The 25,095-nt window shown below is 38.9% G+C and overlaps 1 protein-coding gene across 1 annotated transcript; it reads right to left on the bottom strand.

Moving 5' to 3' along the window:
* Window positions 1-23,525: 23,525 nt before the first annotated feature.
* On the bottom strand, window positions 23,526-23,930 carry LOC101664122 (60S ribosomal protein L32-like). The gene has a single exon (XM_045296080.1). The coding sequence runs from the start codon at window positions 23,928-23,930 to the stop codon at window positions 23,526-23,528; it is 405 nt and encodes a 134-aa protein (XP_045152015.1).
* Between the last annotated feature and the right edge of the window lie 1,165 nt (window positions 23,931-25,095).

Below are 25,095 nucleotides of genomic sequence, written 5' to 3'. Positions count from 1 at the left end.
ATCAGTGCCCTCTTCCCCCACCACACATCAGCAAAGAGTATCTTATTTCATTTTGTCCATGTCATACTTTGTATGTCTGAAGAGTAAAACCTTCAAAAGCCATACCCGGTGTAAGCAGAAATCTGTCAGAGAAAGAAAACCCAAGTCGGTTCTGATGTAGGTAAAATACTTCTTTTGTTGTTTATTTATTATTACTGCCTCTAATTATTAATATTTTGTGACTCAAATGGTCCTGGAACATCAGCAAATGAGTATCTGATAGTAAATAATGCCAGAAAATTGTACACAGCACCATTAAGTATTGTTCATATTATGAATGAAATCTTGGACGAAAAAAGCCAAGAACAGATGGTGGCAAATGCCATTTATCATCACTCAGAAGTCAAGTCAGACCAGCATGAGCAGAGAGGAGTAGAGAAGTAGTCAGCTCCACCTTGTCAAAGGGGGATAACTTGTGAGACTCAGAAAAGCAAGACAGTCAACTTACATTTCAGCTCTCACCAGTTCTGCAGCATTTTGTCCAACACTTACTGAGAACCTTCTATTTGCTAGGTGTTGGGGATGGGAAGATTTAGCATCAGATTTCCAGGCTGAATGTGAATTCACATTAAACAGCTGATTGCACCAGTTCATGGAGAGGAATAAAGGTAGCATCTCAAACTCACTGCTATTGAATCAATGCTGATTTACAATGACCCCCCTGTGGGTTCCTGAGACTGTAACTGTTAACGGGAGTAGAAAGCCCAGCCTTTCTCCTGCGGAGCTGCTGGTGGTTCTGAACTGCCGGCCACGCGGATTGCAGATCCACATGTAACCACGACAACACTGACGCTTCTTAAAAAGTAGCATGAGGGTGAAAAAAACTAGGCTGTTCATAGAAGCATTTAACTGTCCCTGTTCTTACGGATGGATTTACTAATGAGCATGACTAAACAGATGAGGAACTCCTATGTCAAGCACATGCCTGGCCGGAGAAAGCCTGCTCACCTGTCTCCAGGGCTGCTCTTCCCTCCGTGACACAGGAGGCGCACACCATTGCTATTCCTGCCCAGGGCTCGGCAAAGAAAGGCTCCCCATCCTCATTCTCCCTGCACGAACCCATTGAAATCTGTATGAAACAAAAGCAGCAGCACACAAAGCTGTCATTTCTCCACACGTCCTCGATCTACCTCTCTCCACTCCTGATGGCAATATTTCCATCTCTCCAATCCTCCACTGAAGAGTTGCATTTACTGATTTCTACTATGCCGAAACAGCTGGTTGGGCATCCTCAAAGGAACCAAATCTTTTGCATGTTCTCTGAGTCTGAAAGGGCGAGATTGGAGCTAAAGGGTAACGGGGGTAAAGTTGCTCCACAAACTTCTCTGAGCACTGCCCTTGCTACCCTTGAGGAAAGAGAAGGGGCATGGCCATGATGGGAAAACATTCCTTGGTGGACATTTCTTGGCCTTTTCCTTAGCAATGGAGCTTTCCATTTTCTGGAAACTTCTCCCTACCATATGTCTATAATGGACATGTGTCTTCTATACTAGCCACCAAGATTATGTCTTTGGAATTCCCAAAACCAGAATAAAAAGAGCCTCCTGAACTGTCCTGCCTGCCTGCTTTGAGTTCGACATGCCCAGCAGACCCCTTTGGAAGCTATTGGTTTGATTAGATCTCATGGTTTGTTGTGGGTGGTAGTTGGTTTATATTTACACTTATATTGCCAATCAGGCTTCCATTCAACAATTTATAGACATTTTGCTTTTCTCTTTGATTTCAAGTCCCACAATGTGGTATCACTTTTCTTTTTTTTTTAAATCATTTTATTAGGGGCTCCTACAACTCTTATCACAATCCATACATACATCAGTTGTGTAAAGCGCATTTGTACATTCATTGCCCTCATCAGTCTCAAAACATTTTCTCTCCACTTAAGCCCCTGGCATTAGGTCCTCATTTTCCCCCTCCCTCCCCGCTCCCCCCTCCCTCATGAGCCCTTGATAATTTATAAATTGTTATTTTGTCATATCTTGCCCTGTCCGAGGTCTCCCTTCACCCACTTTTTGGCACTTTTCCTGTGGTTCTTGTTTCCATTGTTTTCTTTCTTAACCCTTCTAAACTTAAAGCCCTCATTGCCTCCCAGTCCTCTCTGACACGTAGATAAAATGCTGTGCTTTTGATCAAAAATAGGTGAAGGTACCCAGATGAGCCTAAGGCCAGGGGACTACCAGGAAAATTATTTGTGAATCACTTATCTTCAGCCATTCTTGGATCACAGAAACATGCTTGAAAATGTTTTCTTTTGAACAAATCCATGCATGCACAAATTGGAAGCCTAGTAGTAATACGTCTGGATTCCCCTTGTCCATCCTGGCTTAGTTATGAAATTTTATTCACAGGGTGGCCTGAGAATTAAAGTCAGCTCTTCTCAAAGCCATCTTTGAACGTCCATTAGTATCACCTATGCGCTTTGCATACATGTTCTGAATGATTACAGGACCACACTGTTCCCATTAAGATATATGTCTTACTTTTGTTTTTATTTTCTGCCTCAACTACTGCAATTAGGTCTGGGACTTTTTTGTGTGACTCCTAAAAATAGGTTGTTTATCATTATTCAACAAAATTAAAAATAGCCCAGTTCCCTTTCTAATATCAAGGACAAATTTTATTTGTAGATAAAGCAGTTGGAAAAGCATACTTTGGTTTTAATCCTACAGAGTATGTATTGGCATTTACAGTGTTTCTTTTTTTTTCCTATCATAGAATTAATATAAGGCTAATGGACCTTTGTCTACCAGGTTGCCATGCTGTGGTGGTTTGGGTGTAGCTGGATGCTGGTAGCTATGTCACAGATGTTTCAAATACCTGCAAGCTCGAACAAGGTGAACAAGTTTCAACAGATCTTCTAGAATACAGAGAAGGAATTTGATGTTTGCTTCTGAGGATTTAACCACCCAAACCTTATGAATAGCAGTGGACCACTCTCAGAGATAGTGAGGGAATATGAGCCACTCAGGTCCAAAGGCACTCAAAATGTGACTGAGGAAGAGTTGCCTTCTCTAAGTAGAATCAGTAATGATCAGAAGAAGCAGTTTTCCCATAGAAGTCAAGAAAATGTTTCCTTGTATTGTATTGACTATGCAAAGACATTTGACTGTGTGGATCATAACAAACCATGGATGGTATTGAGAAAAATAGGAATTTCAGAACCTTCAATTGTGCTCATGTGGAAACTGTATGTGGATCAAGAGAACAGAATAAGGGAATGCTACATGGTTTTGAATGTGTCAGGTCTGTATCTTTTCACCATATTTATTCAATCTCTACACTGAGAAAATAATCAGAGAAGCTGGGATGTGTGAAGAAGAATGTGGTATCAGATTTGAAGGAAGGCTTATAAACAACCTTCAACATGCAGATGCCATAACTTTGCTTGCTGAGAGTTAGGAGGACTTGAAGCACTTGCTGATAAAGATGAAGGATTACAGCCTTCAATATGGATTACAACTCAATCTAAAGAAAACCAAAATCCTGTCAACTAGACTAATAGGTAATATTAGGATAAACAGAGAAAAGATTGAAATTGCCAAAGATGTTATCTTGCTTGGATCCACAATCAATGTTCCTGGAAACAAAGAAATAGAATAAAGGAAATAATAATATATGGATATGTAAATTCTACTCAGGAAAATGAAAATGTACTCTTAAATTGAAAATTTATTATTTAATAAAATTATCTTACCTTAAAAAAAAAGAAAACAAAGGACACGATATATTTAAGATATTGAAGAGCAAGCTTGTCATATTAAGGACTAAGCTGAGCCTAACTCAAGCCATTGTATCGTCAATAACCCCATGAACATGTGAAATTTGAACATTCAATAAGAAATATTGAAGAATTATTTATGTATATGAATAATGGAGCTGGGGGAAATTATTGAAAGCATCATGGATTCCCAAAAGACCAACAACAAAAAAACAGTTTTGAAGTACAGACATTCAGAAGGACCCTCAGAAGATAGTATTATATGACTTTGTACATCTTGTCAGGAGAAATGAGTCCCGCATGGTTGGTCAAATGGAAGGGCATAGAAAAAGAGGAAGACACTCAAGGAGATGAATTGGCACAGTGACTACAACAATGAGCTCAAACATAACAATAAGTATGGTGTGAGGCTGGGCAGTATTTTGTTCTGTTACATGTAGAGTCGCTAAGACTCAGACTAACTCAAAGATATTTAATAATAAAAGAAAATTTTATAAATACAAAAGTATTTTGTTCAAATATTCATATTCTGAAGTGATTTTTAGGCTTTAAAGACCTTTATTTTTTTCATACTTGCAAACACCCTTTGCCAGCTTTCACAGCCTGACTGTGTAATGTAATTTCATATTGTGTATGTTTCATGGATGAGCATATGAGATGCCTCCTATGCTGTGGTAGGCAGAATCTTAGGTCATAACACCTTTGACCCTGTTGGTATCCCTGACTGCTTCCTCTGGATGATCTTAGAATAACTGCCAGTAAAATCCAGATCAAAGTACTTCGCCATTCAAACCCCGTGAAGAGAGAGGAGCTTTCTCTACTCATGGAATAAAGCCCATCTTTTTGGTCTGATTATATCAATTTAGTCACGTGTTTTCTAATTACAGAAACACTCACCAAAGAAATCTTATTGGTTTAGATGAACCAGAATTTATCATACAGATTTCCTTCGTTCCACTTAGTGCCTCCAGGACAGGTGGATATTGAACCAAATCTGATTTTTGTTGCTGGGGAGAAAAGAAAATAGAGATTCTGGATCACCAGTCAATTACTTCCACTACATCTCAGCCCCTTGGCTTTGCAACATATATATGCATCCCTCTTTTAATGACTTCTGAAAATGTGTCTGACCATGTGGAATACTTTTTAAAAACTTCCCAAGGGGAAATGATCTGAACTATTCACCTAGTTATCACATTGAATTCAGAGTTCATCATTTCCTAATGTTTTATCAACTTCATCAATTTTGGGCATAGCTCCTTATGGTCTACAAACTAAAGGTTAGATATAAATAATTCACCCCAATGCACTCAGCATATAATATACATTCATTATATAAAGGCATTAAAGGAACTGAGTAAGCATAACTTAATCTTCTATTCAGAAAACAAGAGAAGAGGAAACCATATGAGTTTATCACTGGTCCAGAACACAGGCACCATCCCAGTAGACTGCTTTTGTAGGGTACTAGTCCCATTTGTCTTCAGTCATCCTTTATGTCAACTCTTAGTTTCCCTTTCATGACCTGCCACACTCAGGCTTTTCTCTGTAATAAGATGCCTTATTAGACATCTTCCATTCCCTCCGTGTTCATATCTGAGGTTGGCATTGGGGAGGCTGTCCTTTGAGGCAAATGCATAGCTATAGCAGGCACTGCTTCTTGTTTATGGGATTGTTTCTGAATTATTTTATACCTTATTATTATGGCTCAAATTTGAATCTGAGCATTTTTTGCTAAAGGCAACAACAGCTTTTTATAGTAATGAACATTTTGATAATTTTGAGGACATTTATCTCATAACATGAGATTATGACTGCTTTTGCATTTAACCCTATTTCCTACAATATTGTTGATTCGAATAAAGTTGTAAACTATGATTGTCATAAAAATGCGCATTTACTCATTGACGCTGTATGTCTTAATTCATGGACTCCGGCTTCATTGATCTAATTCTACTTCTTTATTTAGTGTGAAGGTTGCAAGCAACTCTGCTTGTGCGGATCTCAAGCACTGGAGGTATGTGCCCATAGAAAGCCTTGTGGTACAATCAGTTCCACTCTGTTCTATAGGGTCACTATGAATAGACTTGTCAACCCACAACAACAACAACATGAATGGTATATAGTCACCTAGAATAATGTATATATCTGCTGGCATTCCACTTTGTGAAAGTCATACAAGATAATGAATTTGATAAATTAAAAATAACCAACTTTGTGGAGCATGTTGCTATTGTGACATACATGAAGTTCTCATGGGTAGGATCTGATTTGAGAGCAACGAACAACAGTGGTAATTTTAGACATAGAATTTTGTAAGGAGTTGTTTTGTTTTTTAGAAAGTTGTGGGAATATATTCCAGAGTGAAAGCACAGAGTAGTGATGGAGTATGTTATATGAGTTTCTTATTCTCTGTTATCTGAAGTTGGTAGGTGAGAGGGTAAAAGTCACTGTGAGAGGGGTCAGTAACACGGCTCATGGAGCCAGTTTGTTGGTTGGGTAAACCGTGCTTATGTTAGGTTAAGGAAGAACATGTAATACATTTAGACCTTGGATAACAAATGCTGTGAATTTTTTAAAATAGTGTGGGTGTGTGTATTATTACTTAGTTGCATCTGATTATAAAAATTGTGACCTGCACAACCTTTTGACAATACATGTCTAATATATTTGGGGATACATTCAAGATGGGAAAACTTAAAGGCAAAGGATCCCTTTCAGAGGTAAGTGCAATTGATAATGCTGTGGATTTGAACTAAGGGAGTGACAATTAATCTAGTTTCTAAATGTTCAACCCCCCACCAACCACAAAGTATTTTTTTTTTCTGAATCATAGATATCCTACAGAACAGAGTAGAACTGCTTTATGGAGTCTCTAAAACTGTCATCTTTAGATGACCACATGTTTCCCCCTTAAATAAACTTTAAATAAGTAGCCGCCAAGTACTTAGCCACTCTGCCTCCAGGGATTCTTCCATCTAAATATCAGGAAGGACAAAATGTACATATATACTAGACTGGATATGAGCAATAAGGAGCTGATTACAGCTTTTTACTTCTCAAAACAAAGTGTGTGGAAAAGCCACTAAGTGAGCTGGATATTACGGGGGGAGAGTCAGGGGCTGAAAGACGATCTTATGCTATCACTGTGTGATGTGTTGAGTGTAATCATCTTTGAGGGACACATGTGAACACGGCACTTCATTTTGGCTTTAAAGTTCTGATTCAACATTTAGAAAACATACTTAATGAATTACTGGAGCTAGGAGAAAGTAATATTGTCTGGGATGGAGAGGTACGCCATGAGGAAGTGGAGCGTAGAAATCAGTAGACGAGGTTGAGGATAAGTCAGACATGTGGGAGAGCAGAGAACATTCCTAGGGAATGCTCCTCAACAAATGACTTACGTACATCATATTTTAATCTGCTCTTACCATACGACTTCCACAATTGCTGTCTATTATTAACAAGCAGACATGGAGGAATTGAATGTCTTGTAGAAGGTTATTGATAAAACTTAATTGTTGCCGACACCCAGGTCTGCCAGGGTCCAAAGGTACTTTGATTTTCCTCACCACACCATGCTGCAACTCAGAGATCACTTCAGATGCAAACATCCTTTCAGGCTGCTTCTATAACCTCAACTTGGGGATTCCCCGGCCACAGGATGGGAATTCTGCTAGTGGTTTCCCTCCATGCAGTCTGCTCAGTCTATTAGGGAGATGGTATCCTTTTTTTTTTTTTTTTTGCTTTCCTGGTTTTCTTAATCATCTAGAAAGTTCCTGCTCTATTTCCTCTCACTCTTCCCTAGAACACTTTTTCTGCTTCTCTATCTCTAGGCAGAAGCAAAACAAAAAAAAAGAAAGAGGAAAAAAAGACCTCCATTATGTTATGTGCCTGCTCATCAGCAGAACAAATGCCCATGGCTCTCTGTTTCTAATCAGAAGGAAGTAATTTTCCCTTTTCACCTGAGTGACTCTCCAACTTGGCTCTTGGAATTGACTGCTCTCCCCCCGACTCCCTCCAGGTTCTAAGTTACAAGTTTCAGGCATTGCTGAAGTTCACTCATGAAATGTCTCACTAGGACTCCCCAAGTGATTTCCAATTGACTTCCAACTCACCTACATGATACTGCTACTTGTTGATTTAAGAACCAAGCTAACCGATATGTCAATAGCCATTTGGGGAGTGGAAGATTCCCCCACATTGATTTGAGTCCCTGCTCCCATTTATTGAGTGCTGGCTGTGTGCCCGACATTGTGCTACGTACGCCCAGGCATTGTTTTATGTAGTTGATACTGCTTTCCGACATCCTTTTTGCTCCCTTCAGTTCCATCCTTTAATGCATCCTCCCTCGCCCTCCTTTCTTTCCTCTCTCCTTCCCTCCATCTTCCCTCCGTTCCTTCCTCCCTCCTTCTATTCCCTCCCTCCTCCCTTCTTCACTTTTCCTTTATCTCTCCCTCTGCCTTTCCCCCCGTCTTTCTCTCTTCCACACACACACACACACACACACACAATTTAGTTAATAAGGTTTAATATATATGGTGTTCCCATATATTACTCTATTTTACCAAATCTGTGTGAGTAGTTTTATACTTAAGGAAACAGAATTTCCAAGTTACAGCATTTTCCAGGGAATGAACCAGCTTTAGATTCGTTTGACTATTTGAATCTGTGCTATTTTAACTAAAACATTTACATGCAGATTTCAGAGCTGCATAACATCTCTCGAAGCAAGAGAGTGGATCCAGATAATTTCCTAGCTGGAAACTTTTCAAGTTCTAAAGATACATAAAAAGCCAAGACCCAAGCAAGCTTGAACTGCCAGGAATATCAAGTGTAGTCATACCTAGATTTGTTTAGCAGCTAGAGAATTTAATGGCATATCTACATACAAAGCAGACCTGCATGCTCAAATTAATAGCATATTTCACTGCCCTAAAAAAATTCAAGCAGAGATCAAACACTTAGGGAGAGCCACACTTCTCTTTTTATGGCTCAAGTCACAACATCTTCTGCACAACAATTTTGTTACCCCTCTAATTGATTTGGCCTTGAATCTCCATCCGCAGATCGCGTGAAACACAGCCTCTCTTTCCAAATGAACGCTCAGCCTGTAAGGACACAAGAGAAGAAATAGTTGGGCTGCCACCACTCAGCACCTCTGAAAACATATTTTGTTTAAACTGCTGCATTTTATGCAAGTGGCATGCATGTCATTACTTGCACATGTTTTTTTCAGGGCACATATCCCCACATGTCACTTTCATGAGCATGGTAGATTAGTATTTTTATATGCTGAGGATGTTCTTTTTCTTTTCATTTTTTTCCATTTCACTGGATTTAATACGAAGTCTGCACCTTGGTGTCTGTGGATTGTGGTGGTCTGACCCCCAGCTGGAGACTCCCACAAGCCTGGTTTCTGAAGCTGGCCCTCCCAAGCAGTATTCCTCCCTGCTCCGCAAACTGTTCTCTCCAACACAGGAAGAAATCATTTTCCCAGCCTGGGCGCATCCCTCACCAGGGCATGCAGCGCCGGACAAGGAGGAGGGTAGGACCGCACATCTCAGGCCATAGAGGACACTTAGCGGATGAAACTGGTTTGTCTCACCTACTAGCTGGTCAACTGCTAAGCTTTGTCTGTTTGAAACTCCCACCTGCATGAACACAAGGGGCAGTTGGGAGATCCTGGGGGCACAGAGGGTCCCTGTCTCTTGTTTGGACACGTAGGATCATCGAGCTACGGTGTGGCCCCATGAGGCTAGGAGAGTCCACATCCTGTGTCCTCACCATCTTCCACCTGAGTTCATGAGGGATGGACCCCATGTGACTTGTGCATGCAGGCAAAGGAGCTCCTCACCAGCACAGGATCGGCTGTGTGCAGCCATCTGCTGGATCCTTTGCTGTCTCCTCCTGTGGCATCTGGGCAGAGATCACTGGCAAGAAACGCCACTGCTCTAAGGCCAGGGCCACCAATGTCCCCAAATTAAATGCACATTTTCACTTGTTTATGTTCCAATTCCTGGAGGGCTGCCAAACTTGGTCTACAATTTCTTCACCATAGCACGCACCTTCATTATACAAACAAGATCAGAAGTGACAGTTGTGGACTGCTGACTAATAGTGAAAACCCCAGAAAACAGAACCACTGAGCCAATTCCCACCCATAGGCACCATGTAGGACAGGAGAGAATAGCTCCTTAGCATTTGCAAGACTGTATATCTTGAGGAGAACAGACAGCCTCATCATCTTTCTCCAGCGAAGTTGCGGGTGGCTTTGACCTGCCGACTTGGCAGTTCACAGCTCCATGCTTAACCCTCTCTACCAGAATTGGGAAGCTGAAGCTCTGATCTGTCAGGAGACATGCATGCTACATTATGTCAAAGGTTTTAAAAATAATTTTGTCACATCTTTCCATCGCCTGCATATGTGTGCATGCTATTTATGTGGGTGAGTTACCCACAATAGGATAGGTTGGCACGTGATACAAAAAAATGCGCCTTTGAACAGTTGCGGAAAGTGAGTCAGCCCCGCATAGCACCTTGTCGGGGCACTGACAGGAAAGCTGATGTTGAGAGGTGAGTTCCAACTGTTTCCTTCATTTCAAGTGGAAGTATTCGGCAGCCACCTGTCTGAGAGAGGCAACCAGGCAGGCTTTGGTGGTCCCCAAGAACATTTGCCATCAGCCTTGTTAGACCTCGTGAACCAATCAGAATTTTAGGGAGGATCTAAACCATGTGGATCATCTGTTTTTCCTTTCCTTACACCTTGGTGTTAACATAATTGTTCCTGAATCTGAATGGTGTGAGAGGCGGGTTACTGGTAACTGAAATGCTTATAGAGTTAGGCTGGCTATTGTTTAGATACTAAGAACTTAAAAACTCAAACACACTGTCATCAAGTTGATGGAAACTCATACTGATCCTATAGGACAGGGGAGGACTGACGCTGTGAGTTTGTGAGACTGTGACAGTTTATGGGAGGAGACAGCCCCATCGTTCTCCTGAGCAGCAACTGGTGTTTCTTAACTACTGACTTTATAGATTGCAGCCCAACCTGTGAACCACTGTGGTTTAAATGTTTTTCATTAGATACATCATTTGGGGGGTAGGGAGTAGGTCTTAATTAATAATTCTACAGCAACCATGTTTTCACTTTCTGTTAATAAGCCAGACACCCCAGGTTCTGACTGTCACCTCCTTCACTTACCATCAACTAGGTTTTATCAGAGACATTTCCTTTTGATAGGAGCTATGGTTATACTATGTGCTATACCTTGGGATGCTAAATGAAAGGTTGATGGTTCAAACCCACCAGTGTGGCATGGGTGAAATATATGGCAACCAGCTTCCTTAAAGTTTGCAGCTTTGGAACCCACCTGGAGCAGTTTTATTCTGTCCTGTGGGGTCCCTGTGAATCACACTCAACTTGATGGCAGTGGTCTGGTTTGATTTGGGGTTTTCCTTTGAACACATCTCTTGAAATTTTCATATACTAGGTACGACAAGTTTAAGACTCCACAAAATCTAGCAAGTTTCATTCTAGCCAATGCTCAAATTTAAGCTTCAGAAAAAATAGGACCAATTGTCCTTCCTGTGATCACTTAGTGTATTTAAATTTGATTAAATGTCAAACCTCAAGGCCTAGCAAATAGTTAATGCTAAAGTAATATTATTCATTTTTCCCCTTCTTCACATCACTCCTGATTGATAAAGACTTAAAAATTCTCAGAACTTCTGTTGTTGGTCATCTCAAGTCAACTTCTGAATCATGGTGAACCTGTGCACATGTGTTAGTTCAGGTAGACTAGAGAAACAAATTCATAAACATGCATATGTGTATAAGAATAAGTTCTATATACAAGAGGAACTGAAAATTGAGAAAACATCCAAACCCAGTCCAGATCAAGTCCATAAGCCTGATATTAGGCCATATGTCTGATACCAATCTTTAAAGTCCTCTTCAGACTCACGAAACACATGCAATAACGCCAAGTGCAGGACAATCACAGGCCAGTGGGTAGAAGTCTTTGGATCCAGTGGCGTTGCAAGCAGTCTGTATGTGGCTTCTCCAGTTCCCAGGGCACGGGGTCTATCAGCAGAGTGCCATGTGTCTTGTCAGGAGAGCATCTCCAAGGGAGTGAGCCGAGGGAGCTCTCCCACCTTCAAGGAGGAAAATGCAGGGATTCCCAGAATTCTCAGGAGAAGGCTGAGCCCACACAGAGGCCTCATGGCTATGATCCGATTGACGGACTAGACTCCACCCGTTCACTCTTAATCCTATCAAGTCCCAAATTGACACCAGATTATGTCACTACCACAGCGCTAGAACAGAACATCACCTAGTCCTGTGTCATACATTTGAGTGATGATTGTGGGTGCTCAACCAATCTCTCTCACCCTCATGGGCTCTACTTTACCCTGTAAATTGGTCTCTCCTGATGATGTATACAAAGCAAATGAGTCAGATTTTGTTTTGTTATGACCTATACACTTTTAATTGACTAATTTCAGAATATTACCAGGTTTCCTTCCTAGTCTGCCTCAGACCAAAAGCTCAGGTGAAATCTGGTGACCATGCGTGATTCTGCTCATATTTGTAATACTGGTAGCTTAACTTCCTGCCTCATAATAGCTCACAAGCCAGCACAGTCAGACAAGCTGACAGACAGGTGGTGGAGGAAATTAGTAGAAACTAAACAACTTCATTTCCTTTACTCATTAACTACAAGTTACAAGCTAATTAGTGTAACTTTGCTTTTTTTTTACTTTTTTCCCTATGGTTGAGATAAAGATTTCTATGATTCGTTTTAAGAGTCTTATAGATTTAGACTCAACTAGAATACTTATGGGTATATTATAGACTTTTGACTGGCTTTGGATGCTTCATCTGGCTATTCCTTTTACCTCTGGATGCTAGACTTGAGCCAGCATCCAGTCGTATCTCCTGGAAGGCAGTAGCAGCATGCAGTTGTAGTAGTAGTAGTAGTACCTAAGGTGGGTTCATTTGCATCTGCCACCAGAAGTGAACCATCTGGCCTCTTGAACTTGATTTCATGAGCTCCTCTAGCCACACAGTTAGGAGAAGCCTCCAGCCTGACATCTGACCATGGGCTTGCAATGTGCCCATTTGTACAATTTTATGAGTCCTTTCCTTGATATAAACCTTTCTATATTTATACATAAAGAACCCTCAGTAGTTTTGTTTCTCTAGAGAATTCAGGCTAAGATACTTCCTTTCCCATTTATTCTCCACTATGGGGAAGGATTGACTTTTTTTTTTTCAACGCATCTCACCCCCCGCCCCCACTGACAACATTCATGCATTCATGGACACTCTTTCTTTCATACGTGTTACCACCCCAATGTTAGTTTTAATGCATCATACAGTAATTACACACTTACCTAACCAAATTATTCTTACAGGCTTTCAGTGTGTCTGTCCACTATTTTGTGCTTCTCAACCAGTATCTGTGGGAAATACATCCAAACACAGAACATACTTGTGTTTGTAACATTAGGAAGATGTCAGGGATAAACTGAGACATAACAGCATTTCTGAAAGTTCTACAGATGCATATAGAAAACAGGGTGAGATATGGTGAGAATCAGAAAGCCAGGGTCATCCCATATCCAGGGTCTTATTTTATTCTCCAAATCTATCTGTGAATTAAAATCTTCACGCTGAACAAATGAGGGTAAAATAAAACATTTTAGGGTCAGACCACAGAGTTCCCATTTCTCAATGCCCTGTTTTAGAAGTAGTATTATGTTGTAAACACTTTCCAAGATTGAAGAACTTTTCATTGTACATTAAATATTATGATTCATATAAAATGAAAACCTCACAAATCAAGTTGATTCTGACTCATGAAGATCCTATTAGATCGGGTAGAACTACCTTTGTGGTTCTCTGACACCGTAACTCTTCATGGGAGTAGGAAGCCTCATCTTTCTGCTGGTGGTTTCAAACCGTTAACCTTGTGGGTAGCAGCCCAACGTTTAACCACTTGTAATGCTGATTCCTTATAACTCAATTAGGGAAGGGGGGGAAATTCCCTACATGTAGTGGCGGAAATTTGTGGAATCAAATTCAAAATCATAAGGGAGATCAGGCTTACTTGTTGGATAGAGTTTGACGGAACCCCTGAGACTATGATTGCTAGTTGCCCTTCAGGTCTGGACCTGAACTCAGGCTGGTGGCTCACATGTCAGCCAATAAAATAGACAGGCCAACAGCTCTAGTATAATCATCTATGTAAGCCTAAAAGGGCAGTATTTCCCCAGGAACTCAGTTCAGAAAGTCTAGACAGAACAAAAGAATGGAAACAGGAAACAGAGAAGAAGGGGATGTGTGGTAGTACAGTGGGAGACTAGCAATGGATGAGAGAAAAGAAACTGTGTAATTGTTGAATGTAAAGCTGATGATTTGTTCTCTAAACTGTCACTGAATTCACAATAGGAACTTTTGTTCAACAAAAAAGAATATATGATATAGTATCCTACATGCATTTCATTGTTTTCTTTATATCTGTTCTGTTGTTTAATTGGTTGATCTTGCTTCTGCAAAAAAAGTTACAAAGTGGAAATTGTATTGGAAAGAAATACTCAGTTTTGTGATCTGAAGAATGTAGGGAAATGCTTCAATGTTCTGAGTTATTGAACATAAACTTTTTCCATCTAAAACGTCCTTAACGTCTATGGCACACACTTTTATCTTCTAATATTTAAAGTGCTCATGGTAAGATTGGATGGAAGAAGGGTAGAGAGAGTCATCAATCACCCTTCTCTTTAAGACTGAATTCCTTTAATATACTCTATTTTACACCTTCAAAGCATGGAAGGAACGGTTTGCTATATAGCCAAGTGGGGCACCTTGCCACAAAGGATTCAAATAGTAAAAAGAAATTTATATAAAAGTTAAATGCTTCTCATTCATCTGGAGTTTCTACGTATTTTACATGAAAACACTTTGGAAGTACTCTTGGATAGGTTAACTGAAGTCAAAGGCATTAGACACTCTATTTAAGAGAGCAGAGATATAGAACCCTCCTGTGAGTATTGTATTACAATTGCTTGGGCTCGTGCCTACCTAGGGTTAGGGAAGGGAATTAAAGGGGAAGAATCGATGAATGACTTGTACCCTGATTGATTGGTTGAGAACACTAACATAACCTCTGTTCATATATAAAGACAATTTATGTCTGTCTATACAAAACAACTGTTTTGACAAGGGTGTTTTTACTTTTTTGGAATACTTGGAGATGTTGGAATTAAACTCCCTTTAAAGATATCTTCTCTTATTAATAATTAACCACACTATTTTAGCACAGAACATTTTTCATTTTGCCCCCTAGAGTTTAGTATTTGTGTGAACAAAATAAGGGTTAGACTTGGGACCAATTCTAATTTTCTGCTTGAGATTCCAATATAATTTTTAAGGTCATGAGCTCCAATAATATAGTGGTTATACATTAGGCTGCTAACTCCAAGGTCAGCAGTTCAAACACCCTGGACACTTCTCAGGAGAAAGAATTGTCTACTCTTATAAAGAGCTATATGTTTGGAAACTCAGAGGGGCAGTTCTATCCTGTCCTATAAGATAGCATAGAGTCAATAGCAATGAGTTTGGTTTTTAGGTTTTTTGTATGAATCCAGGTTCATGGAAAACACATAAACATGACAATCACATAGCATAATAATGGGCAAACCAAAGATGCTTAATAAATAATGATAATGGGGCCACAGTCAAAAATTTATTTTTAGCATCATGATACCCCATAATTAGAAATTTGAAAACACAAAGACACTAAAAAGGGAAATTAGAATGGAAAGACCCTTAAATTAATTTCCAGTTTACTTGGCATTTAAAATATTCTTATCTGATTTAAATTTTTAGCAATTCTTTTTTTTCCTTATTGAACTGTTTTATTGGGTATAAAAACACAGTGTGTAAGTTTATCTAATTCAAATAGTTCAAGGGTCCATAGCTTTGAGGACAAGCTGGGAAGGTAAGCCAGAGATCTTAAGGGCAATGTAGAATTTTTTGTTTCACTTTGTGTTTTCTCCAACTCTCTTCTGGAAGTATGGTCAACGCCCCAGGTAGTGTCCTATCCACAGGTTTAAGTTCTTCCTGATAATACATTCAGTCATGCATTTCATAACATCCATTTGGGCAATGTTCAATTGCCTATTACATTAATATTTGGAGCTACATATAATGGTTCATAATAGCACATGGGTACTACTTTCAATACACATAAATTTATCATTATTATTATATGATCACGGTAAATATATTTGAGTGTATCTGGAAGTGTTTCTTTAATAATTTGTATGCACAGAAAAATACAGTATACACTATATACCAAGACCGACAATTGACTGCTTGATGTTAGATATAAAGTATTCCTAACAAATTCTACTTAAAGTCAGACTTAGGGCTACATATATATGATGTTTGCACAACATCTAAATGTCATAACATCCAGTTTCTCAAAATTTATCATGGATGGTAAGTGATGTGTGACTGTATAGTTGAGTTGAATCAATACAATATATCTTTAATTAAGTACCTAACCTGTGCTCGGCAGATTGAATTACATCAATACAAAGCAGAGAGATATGTCCTCTTGATGGAACTTACATAGGAACAAAGACAGAAAATAAACAATCTCCTTGGTAAGTAAGTAAATTATATATTATAAATGTGATAATAGCATTTATGTATACATAATATATCGGTAATAAGTGATAGGAAATTTGTAATATAAAATCAAATGAGCAAATTCTATAGTATAGATGTTACTCAAATGCATATTCCACAGAACAACAAAGGTATCTTTTGGGTAGGTAGCTTTCATCAGTAAAGTGACTTTTGAGTAAAGAGTTGAAGCAGGTGGGGCATGTAGATAGCTCAACCCAAACTGACTCACTGCCATCCAGCCTCAGAATAAGATTGTACCTGTGGGTTTCTCAGCCTGCGTTTCTTTGCAGGAATAGAAAGCCTCATCACTCTCTCATACAGCGCCTGGTGGTTTCAAACTGCTGAACTTTTGATCAGCAGCCCAACTCATAAGCACTCTGCCATTAGGGCTCCTTTGTAGCTCAGATAACATATAAAAAGCCTTCTAGGAGGGGGGGGAAATTAAAAAAAAAAGGAGGGTGGGCGGATTCCGGGAACCCAAGAGGCAAGAAAATTTTGGGAATGATGAGGGCAACAAATGTGTGGATGTGCTTTACACAATTGATCTATGTATTGTGACGAATTGTATGAGCCCCAATAAATTGATTAAAAAAAAAAAAAGCCTTCTAGCCAAAGAAAACAGTCAGTGCACCATCACATGGATAAGGCATTTTCTGGTCTGTTTTTAAAAATGCATAAAAGGCCAGTGTCACGTGGACAGGAGTGAATGATGGCCGGAATAAAAGATACAGTGCAGGAAACCTGGAAGAGTTTGAGGCGTGCACATCGTGCAGTGTCATGGGGGCCATTGCAAAGACATGGCTTTTCCTCTGAGTGTAGTAAGAGGCCACTCCAACGTTTCCAGTGTAAGAATGACACAATGCATCTTTTTTTTTTTTTTAAGATTACTTCAGCTTTTTTGAGAATAGATTGTAGGGAGAATGATATAATCTGGAATCTAATAACTTAAGTCTCACTGAGAAATCATTTTGACTCAGACCAGGATGACAATAACAGTGACAATGAACAATGGTCAGACTTTAAATATATTTTTGGGGTTAAAACCAACCAAATTTTAGGTGAATTGGGTGTACTGAAAAGAAAGAACAATAAATAGTGAGTCCAAGTTTTCTGATATGAGAAGGAAGGTGGAAAGAGCTATCGACTGAAGTAAGAGCACAGATGCCGCAGGATTATGGGAGGAGAACAGGAGTTCTGATATGTCAAGATTATTAAATATTAAATTGGAAGCATACATGTCAAGAGGCTCCATATACATATTACACCATTCTGAGGAGAAATTGAGTAGGTCTTGGTCTGGCCTGGAGATGGGATCCTGGGGATTGTCAGGATCTGGGAGACATTAGATCAGTATCCTGAGAAAGATCACCTCCAGCAAAGAGAGTTTAGCACATCCCCAAGGTGCCTCCATGACTGTGCTTGGAAGTGGAAGAGGCACTGACAATGAGACTGACTGAGGAATGAGGACAAAAGTTAAGTAGAAAACTCAAGGGAGTGAAATATTAAGAGGAGGTCGGCAGAACTGTCTAACTCAAATGCTGTTATAGCTAGTCAGTGGAACATGTAAAATTTCGGACTGCATTTACAAACATGGAGGATGTGGATGTGCTTGTCTGTGCCAGACTTGGTGGAGTTGCCAGTAGAGAGAGGAAAATTCCAACTGAAGTGTCCTTGTAGACCATGGGACAGAAGGGATGGGTATCATACTTTCAAGGAATTTCACTGAAACTGAAGAATATAAATGAAAGACGAATTGAATTCTAGATTACAGATAGCCTCAATGAAAATGCTAACCTTAATTGTTTGATTGCATTTTCCTTGAGTTCCAGTTTCATAGACATCCATCTATACCACTATAAATTCTTAGACACAGAGATATATTTGTTTATGTGATATATATTTTATATATGACATACAAGGCCCGTGCTCTTGAGTATAAAATCAAATTGCTTTTGTGTTCACAGTTCAAGTACAGCAAACTAATGCCCCAATTAATAAGCGAAAGGGACTACACTATGTACAGATATACAGTGGAGGAGTACATAGTTTGTGTAAAAAATAGAATTTTTCTATGAACTGTTCAAGCCCTTCATATATGTGGCATATACTATGAAATATATTTAGAAAGCTACTTATTATATTAAACATGGTCATATTACATCAATGAATATATCCCCCTACTTCTCTTAAGTACACACTTGTTTAAAATATAATATATTAATATAATTAAATATAACAATTGGTTCAAATGCTAAAATACTGATAAAACCAATAAGACAGGAAAGTAATTTAAGTTCTTTTAGAAAAATCCAGGATGTGGAAGTGGGGTGAATTCTCTCATTTGTTAAAGACTCCTTAGCTCAGAACACAAAAAACTCATCCAGGTTCAGTGGACTTCTACTGATAAGAAGGCCAAGCTCTTCCCAGGATCAATAGCAGGTTTTTGTTCTCTGTAGACAGTCACCACGACTCTGAACCAACCTGATGGCACCCATCAAGAGCAGCATGCATTTTCTTGAGAACCCTGGGGTTCCAGTGGCTATAAATTGAGCCGTCGGTCAGTAGAATCAACCAGTCTTTCTGAGGGAGGAAGATGAGGCCGTCTGCTTCTAGAAACGTTCTTCTAGAAACCCTCTGGGCGGGGGGCGTTCTGCTCTACCCTGTAAGGTCATGAGGTGGACATGACTTTCTGGCAATGAGTTATGCATTCCCTTGTGACAAAATGAAATGTCGTTCTGCCCAGTGCATTCATCTTTATTTGATTTCCATAGCACACAAATTGAATTATGGTGTATTAAAGTGATATATCAAACATTTTGGGGTGTTTAAAACCACTTGTTTTGTTCTGATGTTTCCCCTCCAAATATGAACCATTTTAAAAGTTTTTATCTTTCTGTGAGCTTGGAAAGAAGGGATAATACAGGGTCTCAAGAGGAATGCATAAGAGCATAACTTTGGTATTAATAAGGAAAGGGCTATGTTCATTTATATATCAGAGTGGCTCTTTTCCAGCATTAAAATCCCTGGGAAAAGTAGGTTATCAAATTCTAGGTCCACCCACAACCAAGTGAACAGCCAGGCCTGAGCTCTGTGTGGAGCATGAGGCTGGACGCTGAGCCCACACAGAGCTGTGAAGATTTCTTTCTCTTCCAGGCCCCGCATCATTATCTGGACTCCCCGCCGCTCTTCCATTATAGGTGTAAGGAGCATTTCAATCTCTGGATTGTGCCTTCGTAGTTTTTCCCATGGTAACAAAATGATGATGTTTAAGGCTCTTTTTCTTGCAGTGGAAGTGTGTTCCAGGTACAATAATAAACCTTCCAATGGCTGTCTTTTTTTGATGCTTATCAATTGTATGCAGCAACTCAGGAAAAGTGAATATCACCTAGCATAACAGGCAGTGTAACGCCTTGAGCTGCTAACTGCATGGTGAGCAGTTCAAACCCACCAGTCACTCCTCCAGAGGTCTGTTCCTGTAAAGAGTTAAAGTGTCAGAAACCCCAGGGGGCAGTTCCACTCTACCTTATAGGGTGGTTATGAATTGGACTGGGCTCGATGACAGTGAGTTTGTTTTCAGTTATGAGTGGGAGACCCTAGGTGGCACAGTGATGGAGAGCTTCACTATGATCCAAAAACAAGATATTTGAATTAAACGATCGATAATATCATGCAACAAAACAAAGTGAAAATGGTATGGCCGTCTACTTTTGAAACGACAGCAGCTCTGTGGGAGAAAGACTGGGCTTTCGACGCCTGTAGACAGTTATCATCTCAGACACTGACAGGGGTAACGATGAGTCAGCCTGGACTCGATGGCGCTGAATTGGTTTGGTTTTTCTTTAGTGACTCATGAGGATCACTCATATAGGTCACCTTTTGGTGTACATAAATCAGAGCTAACTGGATAGGCACCAACAACAAGTAATTTATATTTAATGTGATTATTGATCACACTTCCTTGATAGCTCGCACTTTGATATTTGTTTTCTATTTACCTTACCTGTTCTTTGTTTCTCTTCATTTTTATCTTCTCTTTTTGAAAATTGTGGGGTTTTTAAATGATTCGTGTTGTCCGCAGTGCTGGGATTATCCATTTACTCGTTGCTTGTGTGTATGTGATTGCTTTAGGGGTTTTAGTGTGCATCCACTGTGCGTCGTGGTCTACATTCCAGTAGAACTGTCGTGGGAGCACTAGTGGGTTATACTAATGGTTGGTGGTTCCCTCCCAACAAACCAGAAGAAGGCAGTTTGGTTCTGTAAAGAGGACAGGGAAGCAAAGTCTCCTGTAACACATGGGCTCACCGTGACGCAAAATCGACTTGACATTAATGGATTTGGGTTACTTTCAAGGACTATGATGCCATTTCTCATAGAGGATAAAAACCTTACAACAGTTTATTTCTGTTTCCACTCTCATAGTGTTTTCACTCTTTCCCCCCTTTGCTTTTGCCCCCATTATTTTTCTACTATGTGCTATTGAAAACCCATACTACATCTTTGGGTGTCATTTTCCTTGTGCCTGAGGTACTTGCTTTAACCTTTCTGACAAAACATCATTGAAAATATATTGATTTCGTTGTTTCCATTTTTTAAATGTTTATTTTTCCAAATATTTTTACTTTACTAAAAAAAAACTCGGATAAAACTTTGCTCCTAAAGATAATAATTTTAGTATAGGTTTTTCCTAAGAAAAAATATGTGTCAGGTATCAGGCATCAAGAACAAAAAATCATATCATTGGAAATGAAGGGTAGTGCAGATTGGGGACCCAAGGCCCATCTGTAGGCAACTGGACATTCCCTTACAGAAGGGTCATGAGGAGGAGACGAGCCAGTCAGGGTGCAGTGTAGCAACGATGAAACATACAACTTTCCGCTAGTTCCTAAATGCTTCCTACCCCCACCACCTCACTACCATGATCCCAATTCTCCCTTAAAAATCTGGCTAGACCAGAGGATGTACACTGGTACAGGTAGGAACTGGAAACATGGGGAATCCAGGACAGATGATCCCTTGGTGAGAGGGGCGATACTGGGAGGGGGAAGGGAGGGTGGGGTAGAAAGGGGGAACCGATTACAAGGATCTACATATAACTCCTCCCTGGGGGATGGACAACAAGGAAGTGGGTAAACGCAGACATTGGACAGTGTAAGATATGACAAAGTAATAATAATTTATTAATTATCAAGGGTTCTTGAGTGAGGGGTGAGCAGGGAAGGAAGGGAAAAATGAGGAGCTGATACCAAGGGTTTAAGTAGAAAGCAAATGTTTTGAGAATGATGAGGGCAACAAATGTACAAATGAGCTTGACATACAATGGACGGATTATGGATTGTGATAAGAGCTGTATGAGCCCCCAATAAAATGATTTTTTAATGTGCACATGAATAAAGAAAATTTTCTAACACCCCCTCCCAATATGTATCCGTTTCAGTACATCAAAGATGTTGCTCCACTGTGTTATCACTTGCATAGTTCCCATGAGGAAGTCTGCTGTCGTGTTTATTTTCTTCTTTTTCTCCTCTAGTTTTATTCTCTCCCACTTCACTTACATTCAGCAACCTGAATATTGCCAGGCTTGGTTGAAGTTCCCTTTTTTTTTTTTTTTGCATTTCAGACTCATAAATTGAGGAAGTGAATTAAGTCAATCCTAGGGGTCATCGTTTTCTATTGTTCCTCCTCTCTGGGGTCACTCCTCTGCTTTGCCTGCTGTCTACTGTATGGAAACCGTTGTTTCATATATTTGGCCTGTCATTTCTTTTGTTCATTTAAATTGCAGAATAAATATAATTTCTATTATTCTGTCTTGTCTGAAACAAGTCCTCCATTTAAATTAAAAAATATGTCTTTCTCTTTTCCTCCATCAGATATGTAGAAATAGTTTAAATACAGATCTTCTAACAACTAGAATTGGACAAATTTCAGGACATTTCAGTTACCTATAGATTTGCTAATTTTTACCTCAAATAGTTTTGTACATTCTAATGGGTTACATAAAACTTGACAGAAATTTTAGGTTTCACTATTATTTTATTATTCTATAGTCAATATATTTCAATATCTTCATAATTGTTTTAAAAATGAGTTTGGTCATCCTCAAGCTGATGGAATGTGCTTTAATAGAGAGCATGCTAAAACTTCGCCTATGTCAACAGTTTTAGAACTTAAATACTTTTTATTGTCCATGTACACCTATGACTAAGAGGAACAGATATTTCACCCTAATGGTTCCTGACTTTGAATAAACATGAAATATCATAGAGGTATATATTTAATAAGTTTAAGTTGTATTTGGTAGTTATAATTACTTTTGTGCTATCAATCTTGGACCTGCATATATTAAATGCAATCCTCTTCACAGCTCACTTGCATCAGCCCTGTCCCTCTTAACATTCCTTTCAATTTCTTTATCTTAAAATGTGCTCTGATTTGTTGCTTTTTTATACTGTAAGGGTCATATTTCAGGCATTGCTAAAATAAAATTAAATTGTGATGAAGAATAAATAGCAGGCCAGATGTCTGGTGACACACTAACTAAATGTCGACACTCTAGTGACCCCAATCAAAGAGAGCAAATAAAACAAAAGATCAGCATATAGGGCTTCATGCACATCATATGATCAGTCATGACAGCAGGGAATGGTAAAACCTGGTGAAATTAACAAAATGATGGCATCAGTGATGACAAGTAGCAACAGATGTTTGCTTCTGGCAAAATGAGATTCTGAGATGGTTTTCCAAAGCTCTGAACATGTATCAGCTACCAAGTATACCTATGAACTAAATTGTCCATAAATTGTATAGATAAATGGTATATAGAGAATATGAAATATTATATTTTTAAGGTAAAGAGACAAATATATAAAATGAATCATATAATTGAGGATGTTTATAATTGGATGGATAATAATGTTTTGTCTAATAATTTTTTAAAACTTTATTGAATATAAACCTTGACTTATAGAATTAGTTTATTAATTGAGTTAGTGTTTAGTGTTTATTATTTTCTCTCTTTTTTTTACTTATGGTTTTATTTAACACAAATAAAACTTGCAAATGGGCCATCTACTCATTTTGTTCACTGCGCAGCCTGGCGTTGGGATTGGTGACTCTGATGGCCAGCTGGGCTGCTCTTTCTACAATGGCTTTGCAATTCTTGGAGTAAATGTGAGCAATCTCTGCACAGTAAGACTTGTTGCACATCAGCAGCACTTCCAGCTCCTTGATGTTGTGGACCAGGAACTTGCAGAAGCCACTGGGCAGCATGTGCTTGATTTTCTTGTTGCTCCCATAACCAATGTTGGGCATCAAGATCTGGCCCTTGAATCTTCTCCGCACCCTGTTGTCAGTGCTTCTGGGCTTGTGCCAGTTGTGCTTAATTTTGACATAGAGGCCGGATTGGTGCTGGATGAACTTCTTGGTCTTCTTTTTTACAACTTTAGGTTTCAGCAAGGGTCTGAGGGCAGCCATGATACCAGTGGGAGATGGCTGCCTAGTGTTAATTATTTTCAATAATTTTGTAAAACAGCTAGACACATAAGACATTAACTTTAGAAGCAGACTATCTTACTTTAAATGTTAGCTCCCATTGTAACTAAGATATCTAGAAAATTATATAAACTTTCTAACTATGCATGAATTTATTTCTTTTGGAAAGGGGATACAACTAGTATCTACTCTAGAAAGTTGGTATTAAGATTTGCTTAGTTCCAGACCCACAAAGCTCTTGGAGAAATCTGTGATGTGTTAGAGACATTAAATAGAAATCAGATTATAGTAACAATATTTCTATTGATTTGTTTATATACTTCATATTACTTATATACCTTTTCCTACTCTAACAACATATATTCTTGCATTAATTGTTTCATCTATATTAACTAGATATTAGGCATTCTGCAAAGTTTCCTAGTATCAGTTGACTTTGATGAAAATAAAAGATTCACTTTTGATTCACAATTGGCCTCATGATACCTGTATTAATCCAGCCTTCATCCATCTGCTCTGGAGATCCTCTCTATCATTGGCTTCAGTCATTAATTTGATTATATGGCTTGGCCCAGTAGCTTATTTATCTATATTTGCCCCTGATAAGCTGTTTTTGTTGTTAGATGTTGTCAAGTTGACACCGATTGAGACTGACATTATGTGCAAAAGAAAGACTTATTGCCTACTTCACACTTGTTATGTCTGAGCCATTGTATCCATCCATATCTTCAAGGATCTTTCTCCTTTTTGTGGAATCAACTTGATGGCAGCGAATTTTATGTTTGTTTTTTTTTAAACCGCAACACACTTTTGTAAAACTAACCATTGTAAATAATTCAAATGCCCATGAAAGTGGGTGAGATTGATGCAAAGTCAATAAGTATAAGTATTCTATAATTATAAAAATAAGGAGCAAATCTATATACCAATTAAATATACAGTACTAAGTGTATATACTATAAATATTTATATATTGTAATAAATTAAAGGGCAGATTAGTATATATAACTTTTTAGTATGTGCAAGGAAAAATTAAACGTAAGAGAATAGGAATATTTATAGGCCTTTCTTTGGTTTTGAAAAATCATAAATGCTGAATCTAGAAGATATTTGAAATCTTAATTTACAATTGTTTTAATTACCTACA

This window comes from Echinops telfairi, unplaced genomic scaffold (assembly GCF_000313985.2).
Source record: "Echinops telfairi isolate 266 unplaced genomic scaffold, ASM31398v2 ScPeMD7_7400;HRSCAF=8409, whole genome shotgun sequence".
NCBI lineage: Eukaryota > Metazoa > Chordata > Mammalia > Afrosoricida > Tenrecidae > Echinops > Echinops telfairi.
Note: the sequence above shows the minus strand (reverse complement) of the source record. Positions and strands in the feature narration are given on the sequence as shown.

Bases quoted from the DNA above. Each gene is read 5' to 3' on its own strand.
- LOC101664122 (XM_045296080.1), bottom strand. From the start codon at position 23,930: ATGGCTGCCCTCAGACCCTTGCTGAAACCTAAAGTTGTAAAAAAGAAG.